We start from the raw sequence: 17,673 nt of genomic DNA, 5'->3' as shown, positions 1-17,673 counted from the left end.
TGTTGAGGACATCATCCTGAGCTGAAACATTTAAGAGAAACAGAAAAGCAAAAACAGAAGTCGGTCAGTGGGTAATTTCTCCTCCACAGCATGGTACATGTTCCCTCACAATATAGGACAGTTTTTCTTTTATTTTTACCTACTGAAAAATAACTATTTGCACGTCAGCTTATTTCTATTTCACGTCACTTGCAAGCACAACTCATTCTTTTCCTAAACCTCCCCCCCCAAAAAATATCAAAATAGCATCTACAGATGGCTCAAAATGACTTTCCAGGGATTTGGTTAATGCATAAATTACATTACCACACCGCAAGAGGGAAGGCAGAAAGCAGGTAAGTGAAGTGAAAAGTAGAGCACAGATGAGTGTTTTAAAGAAATGGAGTGTGATGGGAGGTCTGTGTGAAAGGGGTGAAAGAGAGGAACAGCAAACATGTAGGGTTATAATGGGAGGGTGTCATCAGTTTTTCCCCCCCCCCCAAGAAGAGAAGGAGGAGTGGCTCTGTGGGAGAGACAGAGGCCACTGCCACAGTGGTGAGAAATTTAACTTGATGGGCCACTTAGTGCAAAAAAGCTGCAGGATAAATCTCAACAGTGTTGCATAAAAACTGGGCAAAGCTGGTGTGTTGAATACGCCTGTATGTGTGTCGGTCTGTTCTGGAAACCTTTAAACTCTGCTTTAACCTGATACATTTATTTTGGTGCCTCTTTGTATTAAACTAAACCAATAATTTGAATCTATTGAATGACATTGCCTTGTATTTATGAACAGCTGTACTGCAAAAAAAAAAGAAAAAAGAAAAAGGGTAACATTTGATGGGATGAATGCTTTTTATAGGCACTGTATTTTATTTCATCATGCACATTTTGTCCATATTTAACAACTGACCATTGGGAAGATTACATTTTTATACAGTATAAATATTTTTTTAATTTTAGGAGACGGAAGCATCTGTCAGAAAAATGTTGAGATGGAAATGTTTATTTTTTTCCCCCAACAGCTTGATAGACAACTCTTTATTTTGATTTTATGTTTGCTATGAACTCAGAGCATAAAGACAAAACACTTTTCAATTATTTGTTTATTTATCACAAGTCATATCACTGTCACAATGTCTACCAAGATTATTGGCATATATATGTTTTCCTAATATGACCGTAATGCTCTGGTTTGGCTTTTTAACATTTTTTTATTTTACATGCTTTACATGTGTGTGACTTTTGAAGCTAGGATGCATTTATCCTGCACACAGAAATGTTAGTCACAAGATTTTTGTTTTATGCTTATTACTAATAACGATGACAGTAAAAATCCTAATAGTCTGAATAATAAAGAAAACTTTAATTATTGCTTCTTGTGATCTCCTGTCAACTAGTGAACTGATTCTCACTTTTACATGTTGATCCTTGTTCCAGATTACAGCACCTCCTGTAGTTCTATATTGCACTTTACTTCTGTTTGGTGTTTATTGCTGTTAATTGTATCACATAATTTATATCAGCACTGAAGATTTCAGCAAGGAAAGGTAATTCCTAGCCTGTACAAACAGGCTAGAAAGTAAAAGAGTTTTAAAAATAAAAAATTTTGATTCTTCTTTTAGTGCAAAACCAAGGTTCAGACTGTGGAACTGACGGCTTCGGTATCGTCTGTGTGTGTTTACAGAAATGCATCTATTGTCGCAGCCGCTGTGCAGGGAAGTGGCAAGCGGGCGCCTGTATCCAGTGCTCATGTGGCCGCTGTCCCACCTCCTTCCATGTGACCTGTGCCCATGCTGCTGGTGTCACCATGGAGCCAGACGATTGGCCGTATGTGGTGTCAGTCACCTGCCACAGACATCAATCACGGAGTTCGTCTGCTGTAAGTTGCAGGATAGCGGTTCACTGCAGCGGATGAGACCCGCGCTGTGTTCAATAACAAACAGGCAGGAGTCGAACAATTCCTGCCATGTCTAGTTTTGCGAAAATGTTGGCCGCATTGTGGAATTAAACTCTGCTAAGTTTAGTTGAAAGTCGCCCTTAATCGCTGGGTTTTATTGTTGGAGTTGATGTGACTGTAATTGTAAAAATATTATGCATCAGGACATATCAGTTTTGGGTCGCCATCAGGTTAGAATGAATTTAATACAGCCTGCGATGAACATTAACGCATTTTGTGTGGTTTTTTTTTTACGTCAAAATGTAGTTGCGTGGACTGGTTGATGGTGCCTTTTCTTAACTTTATTATACAGATATATTTATTAGGAATAGAAATCTGTTATATGCATTTCTATGTGGTCTCATTTACTTTCATACCATTTAATACATTTCAGTGCAATGAACAGCCTTCAGAATAAATCCAGCTGTGCTTGGAAAATGAAACAAATTGAATCAATACCCCAGGGTTTGTTCATCTAATGTTTTACTGTTCAATCCATCCTTTGAAACAAACAAAATGTAGCTCAACCAAGACATGGCTGTCCACTGAAACTAACTTGCCGGGTAGAAAGAATCCTTTTAAATCCATAAGAAAGTAACACTGAATAACAGTCAGATGCTACTTTTTAGCATAGGCAATGAAATTGTCTTGGAAAATGGTCCGACGCGCCTAATCGTAGACAAACATGACAGTTCTACCGCTCTGAATAATTAACATTATATTTTGGGATTCTGCTCTAAAGAGGATAAATCAGAGAAGCAGCCAAGAGACCCTGGTTAACTCCAGAGGAGTCTCAGAGATACAGGCTGAAACATGGTGGCGGCAGTATCATGCTGTTGAGAGGTTTTTCATTAATGTGGGAAAGTTGGTCTGACCCTGGAAGATGAGTGAAAAACATTTGATGGAGGAACGCCTTTCTGAGGCTGCAAAAGACTTCACCTTCCTTCCGACAAGACGGCTTTAACCTTACAGACCAAGCTACAGTGGAATGGTTTCAATCAAACCAGGTCCAAGTGACGCAGTCAACATTTCTATCCAGATTGAGTTTGAGATGTTTATTTGGAAAGAAGAATATGTGAAAATTTCAGTCACAAAACAAACGTGTAACAAAAGGCCAACAGCTCTAATTGTACCAAAAAGTTTTTTTCTATGTATTTAGTCCACCTTGATCAAGGTGGACTAAATACAAAGGCATGACACACTTTTTTCCTAATTTTTATTTGTAAAATAAAAAAAAATTAATAAAGGAAATTATTTTCCTTCCCGTTCTTAATTATGTACTACTTTATCGGAGAAAGATTTGCTGTAATGTCTTCTCTAGAGACGACTGAAAACCGTCTTGGCTGCGTCCTGAAACAATCCTCCTCCTTGTTGCATGATGGAAGTTATATAGTTTGGAAAAGGCCCTGAACTCTTCTCAGATTGCTTCTCAGGCAGCAGAAGATCAGCAAACAGCTGCTTTTGACCCTTCAGAAAACAGTCTGTGCAGTGTTTGGTTCATCTGAAGTTGCGATGTTTACAGTAACTGCAACGGCTTGTTTATATAATAAAATATTTATTCCTCAATGTCCCGACGAGTAAATCCTTAAACTGGAAAAACTTGAACTTTCTTCGTGACTTGAAATCCCAGATCGGGCGGAACATTTAACCACAAATTATACTGTTTGCGAATAGATGTAAAAACATCCTCATCTTTCAAGAAAACATCAATTACTTCTGTTTATGTGGGTCAAATCAACACACAGCCATTGAACAGATAAAAATATCATTGATATATAATAGATTTCAGATTTGCAATGGAAGTGAAACTCATACATTCTTAACGGCACACCCTGTTCTCTTCCTGTTCCTACCAGAACCAGCGGTTGTGCCAACCTCCCATCTCACTGGGCCAGACGGTGATCTCCAAACACAAAAACCTGCGTTACTACAGCTCCAAAGTGACCGAGATCACATCGCAGACCTTCTACGAGGTCATGTTTGACGACGGCTCGTTCTCTAACGACACCTACCCCGAGGACATTGTGGTGAGGGTTTCTTTCATTTGATCCTCTCGTTTGTGAGATGTCATATCGGCTCCATTAAGATCCAAGATCTGATATGTCCTTTTATTAGCACTTTTAGTCTTTACACCAAAAATATTCAGTTGAAAGGTGTTATTTTATTAGAAACCTCTTTGTGGATTGTTTGTTAAGCAGTTATTGCTCTAAAAAAAAAAAACAAGCTAAAAAATAAAACATCAGAGACCTGCTGAGTGACATTGATCACAATTGTCTGAATCAGGATGTGTGTTACATCCAACAAATTTTGGTTAAATTAGAATCACCCAAATATTTTGCATGTATTTTCATATTTTTTTTGTTTTTATATGTCTGTACACTTGAAGTAGCAATTTTGCATTAAAACTAGTACTTTGCGGATGGCTTTAAAAGTGTTTTGTGTGTGGTACAGGAAAAAAAAAAAAGGCTCACTTCTTTTAAAGCTTGTCAGAAATCCCACAAGCATGAAAACTGTTTGGTACTGAGGCTTTTTATAAGTTCTCAGAGAAAAAAAACCTAAACATACTGAGCATATTCCAAACTTTCCAAGGTTTCCCATGTAGATTTTATAAGCGTAAACACAATACGCTGAAAAATGAAGCATGAAAACAATATTGGCGTGCTGAAAAAGGTTCAACTCCTTCCCCTTTTATACTTTTCCCAGTGAAGGCTGCCCATATTTCTATAAAATCAATTTCTTTTCCATTTTCTATGAGCTCATATAACAGGATTAGTTGCTTTTGTTTGTTCAGGAACTTGTACATTTTAGTTTTAGGTCGGTTTGGTTTACACAAATGATTTCTCTTTGTTTTTTTGTTAAAAAATTTTGTTTAAGCAAAAGGGGGCGAGAAATTAATTCTAAATCTAAACAGGTTACCAGAGTGTTAGTGGCAACCAGCTCTTTCAAATGAAGTGGCTTGTTTTGAAAAAAAAAAAAAAAGAAAAAAAAAAAAAAACCTCTCCCGCTGATTTTGCTATCATACATAACAAGTGGATGCTTATTCTCAGACTTACTCACATGATTGCTCAAATGTTATTTATATGCTTGATTAGCATGAACTTGTGCAGGGTAGAAATTAGCATCACTGCTACAACCTGGTACCGTACAACCTTCCTTTGAAAAGGTTGATGAGATGTTGCTCGTCGTTGGTGTATAATTTAAAAAAGGTCTATATCATATTTATTAAAGATATTGGCCAACACAAACTGGATGTTGATTTACATCACCAGATGTATGTAATCCCCAGGAGACCTTGTGATTATCTGCCTCCTTAAAAAACAGATGACATTTTTTTACTGAGTTATTTCTGAGATTTTCTCAATTTGTTTAAAAGTAGCTCTAAACAAGCTGAGACACGTCTCCAGCTGAAACGTCTTGAATTATGCAGATGTAAACTGAAAAATTAAGATAATTGGTCTTTTACATCTCACCTCTAATATTAGAAGACCTTGAGACTGCCATGTACGTATCTGATGATTTCCTCTTATGCTTCCAGAGTAGAGACTGTGTGAACTTTGGTCCTCCTGAAGTCGGGGAAGCTGTTCAAGTGAAGTGGCCTGATGGGCTTTTCTATGGTGCTAAATACCTGGGATCCAACGTTTCCTATATGTACCAGGTACACACGCACAACCTGCTCCAGAAAACTCTTAATCTGCCAAAGATAGTCGACAACAGCAAGAGTTGTAGGTCAAAGCGAAGAGCTGGACTTCTTGAAGTCCCTCAACGCCCGTGTCATCGCGACTCCTCTGACGTCGTCAGGGTCCCCTCGGCATCTGAACCGAGAGGCAGAGCGAGAAACGGAAGGAGATCACTGGGGAAGGAGAAGTTGTGACGGTTAGAGATGAAGGCAGTCAGAGAGACAGTGGTAGAAAATAGGTCAAGAAAAGAGAAGAAGGTGAGAAGCAGAGGATGATGAAAAGGAGGTGCCAATCTGCATTATTCAAACTCACTGAATTATTCACCTTGCTCAGGGTCTCAGGGCTTCCACTTAGAGCTTTATTTAGTGAGCCGGGCGTCAAGCATTAGTTATGCACAAATGCTTCTATGACGCACTTTCTCTGCTGGACATGGGTCAGAATTTTTATTTTTTATTTTTCCCAAAGCTTGAACAAGTATTTTCCATTGTCAAGGTGGGTTTAAATTTGGCACAGCTTTAGCCTCGGCCTCGCTTCCAAAAGTTACGCTTCCTGAACAGGACACTTTATGTTTTAAAGTGAACATCAGAGTCTTTAGAAAGGGTTAAGTAAGGCGCAGGTTTCCAATTACATCACTCTGTTTCTCTTCTGCTTTGGGTTGCAACGAAGTTGAAACAGGCTGTTTTGAATCCCAAAATAACGTACCCAGTAATACATATGGATCCCTACATGGTCAGACATTTTCATACCCATCAGGTTTACATCACCAACATGTTCCTATGTAGGTACCTGGGGGTTTACTGGTTGCTCAATCTATTAGATTTAAATCTAAAGGGCAGAGAGGCTCTGAGTCTGTGGGACAGAGATGGTGAAATGTGCTTCAACAGTTTGTGAGAGCTTCAAACACTTTTGACCTTTTTAAGAGAAAACTAAACGCATTTGTTTACGCAGACATTCCTAATTCGCAGCTATCTGCAGTGCAATTTCTTTGAATTATATTGTTTTCAGTATTTTTTATGTTTATATGGGAAATGTTCTTGGAATCTAACTTGTAAAGGGCTTTTCTTTTTCTCTTTCTGTCTTCCTTGCTTTCTTTGCTGCTCTTTCTTTCCTGGTTTCTTGCCCTTTCTTGCTTTCTTTCTTTCTTTCTCACTTTCTTTTTTGCGCTTTCTTAATTGCTTTCAGTTTTTTTGTTTTTCTTCTTTCTTTCTTGCTTGAAGTGACAGGATCTGGTGATTCGGTATAAATTATGTATGAATGGCAAGTGATCTGTTTGCACTTACACCCCTCAGATTTGCACAGTGAAACCTTAAATCATTTAAAAACACAAACAATATTTCAAACCCCTATTTTTGTTTTACTCAGGTGGAGTTTGAAGATGGATCTCAGGTGCTGGCCAAAAGAGAAGATATCTACACTTTAAATGAAGATCTTCCTAAAAAGGTGAAGCGTAGACTTGTAAGTATTAGGAAGTCACACCATAGGTTGGACCCTTTAAAGGTGGAAAAGCCAAGTGGAACCTTTTGCTCACTTGTTTCCTGTCATGTCTTGATTTCTAGTCGACAGCCTCAAGTATGCGCTTTCAGGATGCCTTCTTCACCACGCAGGGGGAGAGGAAAAGACAGAGGACACCAAACTCACGCTTCCAGAATGACTATGTGGCCCTGCCAGGCCTCCGTACGACTGCCAAAAGCACATGGGAGCACCGCAGCCACAAAGGGAAATGAAGTCATGGAGAGAGATCAATGGCAAACGAATGCACTGAGTTAACAGTGGATGAGAGCTGTTTCTTTTTTTTTTTTGTGTGTGTGTGTGTTTTTTTTTATTTCCCTCTGCGTGAGTGTATGCTTGTGCGTGAGTCTTCAGGATCTGCTTCCATCCATGCGGCCCACACAGATTCCTTGCGCAAAGATCACAGGAAGTGATGAAACGGAATCTCGGCTTGGTGGATGCCGATGTGCGAGCGGCTGGCTCTACGTTTGATTCCCGTGACGGGCGAGTGGGCGGTGTGACTGCAGGTTGGAGAGGAAGTCTGGTCGGACTCACTCAGAGGAGGCGAACAGAGGGGGCTTTGCTGCTTCCATCAGGGAAAACACACAGAACCCTTTTTTGAAATCACTAATCACGTCTTTGTACATTAAAAATTCAGAAGTAATTTTTTTTTAACAGCCCATTTATGAACTTTTTTTTTTGGGAGGGGTGGGGTTGGGGTAGGATTGGGTTGACCTGCTTGTTGAGTTTCCAGCTTTGATTTAGATGTTTATGTACCCTGCTTGTAATATTTTCACCCATTACATTTTTACTGCATGTTCAACACTGTCTAACTGCTTCTTCCCGGCCAAGTCCAAGCACACCTCCGCGGCCTCCTCTCTGCGTGGTTTTTCCTACCTTTTAATGATTAGAATATGTCAATTCTACCATTTGGCAAGTAACAGCATGTTAATCACTTCCTCTGGGAAACATTCAGTCAGGAAGCTGCAGCTCTGTGTTGGACTTGGCCTCCCACTGATGTGAAACGCTACTGTTGCTCTGTTAAATCAAAACCAGTGTTGAAATTATTTAAAATTTGTATTTATTATTTTTTTTGGCTTAATATTGGTAAAGTAATGCCAACTACTGTAAAAAAAAAAAAAAAAGGATAATTGCAAGTTTATTTTTCTTCTTTAAATGAGATGTCGATTACGACAGACTTCATCAGATAAAGGGAATCTTTGACGTGAGTTTGGGGAAAAAACTGTTTCTGAGGCTGATTACAAACAATGAACTGGATGTTGAACATCACATTGAAATGGTTATTAAAGTATTTCCTGAAAGCATTATTTATACACCGTTATTTACGCATCTTCCTTATCAGAGGAGAAGTAAAGGGAATTTGGTAACACTTTATTTGAAGGGGGGTGAATAAGACTATCATGACACTGTGATAAACATGACATAACACCTGTCATGAACATGAATAAGCCTTCGTGAATTTTTATGACTGTTGTCATAAAGCGTCATTCGGTAAATTATGACACTTTTAATACAAAGTTGACATTATTCAAAATGTCTTTGTTATCACAACTTGACATTAACCAAGAAATCATTACTGTTTAAATTTTACCTTTAATAACATAAAGTTAACTAATTTTTAAAGTGCAATCAATAATACTTTTATAACAAATTTATATCAGCAATGATTTCTTGGTTAATGTCAAGTTGTCATAACAGACATTTTGAATAATGTCAACTTTGTATTAAAAGTGTCATAATTTACCGAATGACACTTTATGACAACAGTCATAAAAATTCACGAAGGCTTATTCATGTTCATGACAGGTGTTATGTCATGTTTATGACAGTGTCATGTCAGTCTTATTCACTCCCTTTCAAATAAAGTGTTACCGTGAATTTTCTTTTTTATGCATATGTCATAACTGATCTGCAGGATTGGATTGTTTTTAAATTAGTTTTCAGAGAAAAAAGGCAGATTGTAGTACTACATTTAGCTAAGTTACAATTTTATCAAGAGGTCAACTAATGCAGACCAATAACCTAATGATCTTGTCCATTTTAAATTGGACATGTACATCACATGACTACTGTTCTCTTCCTGAATTGTTGGTCGTTCCACTAAGCGATCTACCAAATGTACTTTCCAGTAATAATTTAAATATTTGTCAATGCAGGAAATATAGAAAAAAAACAGCTAACGAACAATGTTTGAACTCGGTAAATATTTACTACAAGCATAGTAAATATTCTTGAATAACTGAAGATTCTAACTAAGTCATCATCTGTTTCTGTCTATGAGCAAACTGCAGGAAAAGAAAATGTCAAAGAAATGCAGTTCTGTTTATGTATGTATAATATTGCCTACTGCATTTATGGCATTTTTAAAGGACTTTTAATGCTCAACCATAATGTAGTTAATTGCCAATGATGTCATGAAAATTTGCGGCAATAACATTTTACCAATGAGGAAATAAGTTATGGGTCACTGCCTAACTGGCTCGATTACATTTTTGGTTTTATTGCGGTCATAAAATGACCAAAATTATGTATGCATCATAACTCATCTAGGGGGGAGAACCCAGAACAACATCTAGAGTTCTGCAGACCTCCCTTACTTAAGAAGAGGTCAGTCTTCGCGATTCATGATAGAAACTGGTCAAAACTGGCGTCAGTGGGACGAATTCAAAGGTAAAAACGTCTGCTGAGCAAAAGGACTCAAAAGAGACCAGATCTTATTTGCCAACAAGCATCTGGATTTTCCTCAAGACTTCAAGAAAAATCCAGATAAATGAACTTTTCAATAAAATTTTTATCTAACTAGATAAGAACTTACATATATATATATATATATATATATATATATATAGAGAGAGAGAGAGAGAGAGAGAGAGAGCTGGAAAAAAATTAAGTGATGTCAGTAGTTCATAGACTAAAAGAACAATGTTCATTTTACTCAAACATTAACCTATAAAAAGTAAAATCAGAAACTGATCATTCTGCAGTGGTCTGTAAATATACATACTTTATATATATATATATATATACACATAGATCATTTTATTGAAAAGTTCATTTATTTCAAGACCATATTCACTGAATGAATCATGTCGATTAATTCCGAACAGACTGATGTTTCTAAGTCTTTATTAAATTATGACTTTATAACCCCTGATGATAAAATAACTTCTGAGATGAACATTTTCAATACATCAATTTAGGCTTAATAAAAGCTTGTTTAAAACCTACTTAAAGATTAATTTCAAAATATTATCTTCAAAAGTGACAAGGGTCATTGTAATGCACATTCAAGTTTACTGAATATGACCTGAGCATGCAGCCGAGACACATTCGTTTAGCTAGATGTTTTTCTTTGAAGTTGGACTAAAGACTCTCCCTCTGCAGCTCTGTGGAGTCACTGGGAGCCATTTTGCTGTAATTTAACAATAAAAAGTCAAACATAAGTGAGCATTAGTTTCAGCTCTCCACCACAGCCCGAATCTGTTTCCTAATGTGGATTTAACGAGACTGAAAGAACTGCAGGACTTGAGGCCCTGTGAGGCAGGAATGCTCATTAAACTTCCCAACATCAAGTCAAATGCTGGATAGTAAACTCTGAAATAACAAGAAAGAGAGTGAAAATGAGGGGATATAATTAGCTTTTCGAAGGCATTTTACAATTGGCAAAGGGGGGAAAAAAATGCAAAATAACGAAAGAGAGTAAAGCATGAAGCTGTGCAGTGTTTGGATCAAGCTCTCTCATCATCACCTTTACTCTGAGTTGCTGTTGTATGGTTTCGGTTTATTGTTTCCTGGTCGGTGATAATAGATTCGTTCAAGGACATAAACTAAGTGGCATCCTGCGTGATGAAAGTCTGCCGTTCGAAAGCTCTCCTTCATTCATCCAATATTTACAGTTTCAGCATAAGAAAATACATTTTTACAAGGTTCGCGTCACTCAATAAACAGTCTGTTAAAACATATCTGGCAACCTTCTTGTAAAGTTTTGGTTGTTCGTGACGTATTTGAATTTTTGTGTAAATTAGAGCTTTGAGATGAGTGCCTTTGCATGTTATGCATGTTATATTGGAAAAAAGATGTCCAGTGAGAAACAAAGTAAATAAATAGTTAATATCCTTTTCTGCAGGAAGGCTCTCTGTAGTATTGAGACAGATTGTCATTAAACTTGGAGACATCACTTTGTGACCAGAAAGTCACAGTAAACTTTTCTACAGGGCTATATTTACACTACTAAAACATAAAGTTAAGGTTTTTTTTTTTTTTTTCTCACTTACTAAAAACCAGCTAACTATCTTGGCAGATTCTACCGGTCATTTTAAAATCAGATATTACCTTGAGCACAACACCATAACTTTGCATTTGAATGCCAAAATAAGTAGCAAAAGAAAAGACTATTTTTGTGTTTTGACCCCGTTATTAAAACAGTAGTTTTCTATTTAACATGTTCCCTGTTGTTCTATTTCCCATCAGTTTCTGTTCAGGGAAACTGAACACACGAAAAACAAAAAGGGAAAAAAAAGAAAGAAATAAAAACAGAAAATAATTAATTAAAGAAAATAAGATTGGAAATGAAACAGTGATAATGTTAATTGAATATGTTGCACTGTATAATCAAATAAATTGGGAAAGTTACTATTTTTTTGGATGCAATATTATTATTTTTTTTACTTATTGCCAATTATTATAGGATCTATCCTTCATATAACAAAGACAGCTTTGATTTTCAGACTCTCCCCCCCACATTTCCAAAGACTTATTCTATGTCGCAGTATGAACCTCTCACAAGGTTGTCGTTTAAAGGAAAAGATCAGAAATTCTTCTCGTCAGCACATCACGAACACTGACATCTGAGACTCCACTGTGAATTTTTCATGACTCTGTTTTCGCTTGGCGTGTTGTAAAGTGAAATGAGCTGCAAATATGCCTGGAAACTTGCTGCTGGAGTGAAAATAATCAGGAGCTCAAATAAGAGGTTGCTATTATAGGCATAAAACCTATTCTCTGACCATATTCTCAGGGTTCTGATCGCTAACTCTCCTGTGTTTAAGCTTTCAGCATTTTGCTAACAGGCCTTAATCATAATGTCCTACAATTTAAGAAAAATAAAGCTTAAACAAACTCATTACTGGCAGGAAAGTCTCCACTATTTTGGGGGTGTTTTCATCATAAATTTGAACTTGCTCTTTTCGCAGCCCACTAAAAATCCAACATACAATTGAGCTCACAGATTAGACTATAGAGTCGATTTTTTTCATCCACAAAGTTTCAAAGTTATATGCACAGATATGCTCAAATGCACAGTTGAAGCTAAATATTCTCATACATTGTGTGAGAAGGCAACTGTTTTCTCCTCACTGTCTGACTTAGCAGTAACTAAATTATTTGTGTTTGGTAAATATCAGAACAATGATTGGGAAGACAATTCCCCATACACTATAAGATTAAAAATAGGTGTTTTAAAACAAGTCTAAACCTAGATGATGATGTCTTGACTTTGCAAACATCTGATTTCTTAGGTCTTATACTCTAAGTGACTTTGAGTTCTCACAAACTGGAGGGAAATAAAAACGTCTGTGTCACATTTCTGTAATCTTTTTTTGTTGTTGACCAAGAAAAAAGTGGTAGTATGGAATCAAGACTTCAAATTAAATTTGCAGCTCGCATCACCAACAAGCTGGAGACGTATTTTATGGTCAGAATAAAAAAAACAGCAAACCTGAGCACCCAATTCCTGTTTTGTTTTATAAAACAGAAAAAAAACAGTTCACTTAAATCAGTCTCAAAAATAACGTGGCATTCTTGCCCATTATCATATATAAATCTTTATATCTAAAATGCTACAAAAGTCAAAATGTTCGGAAATGTTCCAATTGTAATAATATTTTATGACATTGCACTTGTATTTAGAAGAATATAAAGATTTGTTCTGCAGGATCATTTTTCACCTCCAATTTTCTACATAACAAGCTCTGTAGCTGTCAAACTGACCGTAATATGCATTTCCCCAAAAATTACTTTTTAAAACTGTCACGTTGCTGCTAAAACAAAAATCACACCAACACCAGTCATTTCACTTGAGTTTATTTGTAACAAATGAAACCTGTGTCAATATTGAACAGAAATCCATACAGACTGGGTTTTTGTGTTTTCCACACGCTCTGAGAACCAACATAGGAAAATAAAAAAAAGCACTTGTTGACTCAGAGCCCGTAACAAAATGAAAAAAATAAAATAAAATAAAAAGTTTTACATGTACAGACCAATTGGTGGTAACTGACCCAAGCAACACATCGTACGTTCATTTTATACAATTTATAAACTTCAGTTTTATCCATCTACATGACACATTTGAAGGAATGGGGGGAGGGAAGGGGTATTTAGAACAAGCTTTTAGTGAAACTTCTTGTTTGTGGGATAACAAATCCACAAAGTGGCGTATTGCACGATACAGCTGTGCCGTAAAACCGTGATTTCAGGTGCAACTTTGATATCACTCTTTATATCTCATAAATGTCTCTCTTTAACTTTAATTTATCTCTCCGTTTAGCGATGCATCTCAATTACTCTCTGTGTTTTGTGTTATTTACATATACACAACCGTGTGAGCATTACACAATCCACTTTAAAGAGTTCAAGTAAGTCTCCTTTTGGGGCGGGGGTGGGGGGGAATCCGTAGTGGGAGGGGCTGTTAGAGATCTTAGTAGTGCATAGTACAAAGAGAGAAAGTGCAAGTCTTCCCTTAAGCGGTGTGACCAATAGGGGGCATCTCAGAAGTGGTAACATGCATATGAAATAATAATAAAAAAAAGACAACAGGGTCACCGCTAGATGGTGGAAAACTTTTGACCGTCTCTTGTGCGGTCAAGCGTTGATGGAGATATATATATAAAAAAATGTGACTACATCTGTTCTGTGTTGGTAGCACCTGAACTTCTCTTTGCCTTCGTCATTATTGGATAAAAACACAGACATGGGGGACGAAAGAGTGGATTGAGGGACACAGATGAGGAGGCTGACTGACTTCAGGTGAATGGTTTCAGGTGGGTTACACAGGTGAGCTACGATGGTGTCAATTTTGTTCTTACTGACAGAGAGCTCCTCTGTTGTTCATCTTGTTGTAGATTACTGCATAGCTGAGCAATTCTGGCTTGTCGGAGCCGTTGTGCGGCCAAACCGTTCTGTCAGGCAAACCGAACTCTCCCTGTGAAGAGTTGTGCACGCTGCCTTGCAAAAGCATTCGTACTCCTTACAGATGTTCACATTTTGTCGCAGTACCACCACAAACCTTGATGTAGACCAACAATGCATAATTGTGAAGTGGAAGAAAAATGATACGTGACTTTCATTTTTAACAGTTCTAAAAAGTGTGTGCATGTGCATATTCAGCCCCCTTTACACTGATACTTGAATCCACAGATACCCACTGCCACCAGAAGTAACCGAGTTATTAAATAAAGTCCATATGTGTGTAATTTAATCTCAGAATGACTAAAGTGAAGGCAAAAGAGATTCGTCAGAGAACGTCAGAGAACAGGCATCATCATGAAGACCAAGAAACATAGCAGACAGGTCAGGTAGGAAGTTGAGGAGACGTTTAAAAAAAATAAAAATGTCCCAAGCGTAGAACATCTCCAATCTATGACTGAAACCTAAAGTGATGGCTGTCTTCCCAAACTGACAGGTAAGTGAGGAAAGTACTAAACAGACACGGTGGGAGAATCTCTTGATGGAGCAATTATTAGCTGTCCACAAGTTTGACTTTTATAGAAATGTAGCGAGAAGAGGAGAACAGTTGAGAAAAAGCTGGTTTCATCTTTGGAAATGAGTAAAAATGCAAAAGAAAAAAAAGATGAGATTAATGTCAGATTTTGAAAGTATTCTGTGTCATGTAGTGCTAACACTGCACATCGTTTTGAATGCTCTATCCCGACTGTGAATCAAGGCGGCGGTAGGGTCATGCTGAGGGAATAGATCTACATGAGAATCTCTATCATACCTGAAATAGAAGTTTACAATTCCTCTCCATTCAGTCTCACAGAGCTCGAGCTATTTTTGCAAACGAGAATGGGAACATGATTTAGTCCCTTGACGTACCAAGCTGCTAGAGACCAAAAGCTCAAAAGTCGCAACCACAGAAAAAGTTGATTAACAGAAGCTGAAAACAAATACAATACACACTTTTCAGATTTTTATTTGCATAAAAAAAAAAAAAGTAAATTGTGTGATTTTCTTTCCACTTCACAAATGCGCACGACTTACACATTAAAACCCTAAGAACATACACTGAGATTTGCGAATTACAATGTGACGATTTAAAAAACCTTAACGGAGGGAATACTTTTGCAAAGAGCTGTACATAAAACTCTTGCAAGCAACAGCTTAGACTTTATTTTGCCTAAATGATCAGTTCATCCAGATAAAACTCCTGTAACTGAGTCGTAAAAAATAACTCATTGAATAAAAAGAGCAATGCTGAAGCAGCTGCTGGGTTCGAAGCAAAGACCATCCAACCCACATGGAACCTTCAGTTTGACATTTTCACGACCAAAAAAACTGAACATTACAAAAAAAAAACAAACAAAAAAAATACTTTCACATACCGGAACAAAAATCATGAGCACAAACACTCAGATCACATACACACAAGCATACGTACATAAAATATACACACACACACACACACAAAAAAAAATCATTTAAAGTAACTTTATCAAAATAGGCGTGTAATATAAGGCACTATAAATCTAAAATCAAAAATACTCAATAGATGCTGTTTGAAATGTGACTTTGATCATTTCGTTCGCTTCGACGTGACCTCCGGAGTCGTGACGCTCTGTCCGGACACACTGAACCAAATCGAGTGTAAAACATCTTGTATCTGGAGTAAACGACACACCTTTTTATCAACATCGTCCTCATCATGGCGTATAACTGCAGTTAAGTGACTCGACACAAAAATATATAATACATCTACTTATTGCACACTGAATCAGACAGAGAGAAAAGTCTAAGGTGAGCATTCCAGTGAGAAATTTGTCCCCTTCCCCCCAAAAACCTAGACCCCCTGCATCCTTTTCTCGCTCTCTGGTAAAGAAATCTCTGTGAAAGCTTATTTGGACACATAAATAGTTGATTTCTCCCCTCCCCGTCGTATCTTGCCTTCTGTACATGCTTTCTGCACTTTTTGTGATTTAGGTGGCTTCAAATGAGCAAAAACGCACAACTCAGTGGTACTTTCCGCGTCCTCACATCTCCTTGCTCTGCTAGGCAAGACAGGCGTGTGCTGAGATATTAAGCCGCTGGGCACGAGTGTTTTCACAAAGATAGGAGGTGGAGAGTAAGTGACAGTGACACTCGAAGGTGGCGTTTGTCGCCAAACGGTGAACATCCTCCACGCTGGATTTGATTGTACACTTTAAAAAAACATGGCAACAGCTTTCAAACCTTGCTTTTTGTAGTCAGTGGGGACAAAAATGCTAAAAAAAAGATAAAAACAATAACAGAATGTGCCATTTTGTTTTTAAAAAAAACTAAATAGTCATATATCTTTCTAAAAAACTAAATTAATGTTTTGCTTTGCAGTTTAAACCTCTCTTCCCTTATTTGAAATGGTGAAGCGTAATAAGGTTGAACTGGTGGTGCTTATTACTGTAGAAATGTCCTCTTTTCATTCGCAGGAAACAAAAGTCTGTTTCCAACATGATCCAGAACTAAAAAAAAGGAAAAAGAAAAAAAAGAAAGAAAAATACTCCTCGGTGCTCCTTTTTAAAGTACGTGTTCTTTGTCTTTTTAATACTGTGTGCTCTGTGTCCTCAGTTCTTTCTGTTGGCAATTCTCTGGTGCGTAAAAACCCAGGAGGATTCCATCGGGTGGATGCGCGGACTTCAACCTGGCGCTCCTCGTGATAGAAAAATTTCCAACTTTTTCCCGCCGCTTGGTCCTGCCTTTTTTTTTTCAGTTTAGTGATGCTACACTGGTGGTGGACGAGGTGAGAGTTCCACACCGAAAACAACACAAAGCAATCTGGGTGCTCACAGAAGCACTGGAACCAAAACGTATTCATCATCATCATCATCATAACAAAAAAAAAAAAATCTATATTTGATAAAGTATTTTGTTTTGGAACAGTGGTTGAAGCTGCTTCTTCAGACTGACCCACAGGTGTGTTTGTGTTTGGACTGGGTGGAGGAGCAGGGGGAGGGCGAAACGAGTCTCCCACCCTCACCCCCCGGGGGTCGAGCAGGATCGCTATGGCTCAGTTAGAAGTGCTGTTTCTGGGTACGGGGCGGATAAGCCGGTGGTCTGCCGCCCCCGTTTAGACTCTGTAGGTGGTGGCGAAATCTTCACGCACACATTCCAGCCAAGTGCATGTATTCAGGTTGTGTGTGGCACTACAAAAAGGGAGCAGTCGGCTGAATGGGGCGAGACTAGACAGCAACTGGGTTTATGTTGCATAGTGATCGAAGCTTCCCAGGTACTCGAGACTGGCCCGGTAGCAGAACTGGTACTGATCCTGGTGGGAGGGAAAAGAAAACATGGATTAAGAATGAAACATAAAAAAGATGCATTGAT

General features: G+C 37.8%; 2 protein-coding genes across 29 annotated transcripts in view; one reads left to right on the top strand and one right to left on the bottom strand.

Annotated features, from left to right (window-relative positions):
• The window catches only part of kdm4c (lysine (K)-specific demethylase 4C), a 32,571-nt gene extending 24,166 nt beyond the window's left edge, over positions 1 to 8,405 (top strand). For 3 of the 6 annotated variants that reach the window (XM_008416428.3, XM_008416436.3, XM_008416452.2), the window contains 5 exons: positions 1,664 to 1,858; positions 3,772 to 3,942; positions 5,451 to 5,570; positions 6,955 to 7,047; positions 7,149 to 8,405. In XM_008416428.3, coding sequence (XP_008414650.2) covers positions 1,664 to 1,858; positions 3,772 to 3,942; positions 5,451 to 5,570; positions 6,955 to 7,047; positions 7,149 to 7,316 — 747 coding nt within the window. In that variant the 3' untranslated portion in view covers positions 7,317 to 8,405. The remainder of the gene's footprint in view (positions 1 to 1,663; positions 1,859 to 3,771; positions 3,943 to 5,450; positions 5,571 to 6,954; positions 7,048 to 7,148) is intronic. The other 3 variants (XM_008416445.3, XM_081609131.1, XM_017306296.2) reach the window with 3 other exon arrangements.
• A 4,761-nt stretch (positions 8,406 to 13,166) lies between these two features.
• The window catches only part of ptprdb (protein tyrosine phosphatase receptor type Db), a 202,082-nt gene continuing 197,575 nt past the window's right edge, over positions 13,167 to 17,673 (bottom strand). For all 23 annotated transcript variants that reach the window (XM_008416472.3, XM_008416463.3, XM_008416509.3 and 20 more), the window contains one exon: positions 13,167 to 17,614. In XM_008416472.3, the coding sequence (XP_008414694.1) occupies positions 17,546 to 17,614 (69 nt within the window). In that variant the 3' untranslated portion in view covers positions 13,167 to 17,545. The remainder of the gene's footprint in view (positions 17,615 to 17,673) is intronic.

The sequence above is a fragment of the Poecilia reticulata genome, chromosome 1 (assembly GCF_904066995.2).
Source record: "Poecilia reticulata chromosome 1, P_reticulata-male-v2, whole genome shotgun sequence".
Lineage (NCBI taxonomy): Eukaryota > Metazoa > Chordata > Actinopteri > Cyprinodontiformes > Poeciliidae > Poecilia > Poecilia reticulata.
The sequence above is the reverse complement of the archived record's forward strand: the minus strand, read 5'-3'. Positions and strand labels throughout refer to the sequence as shown.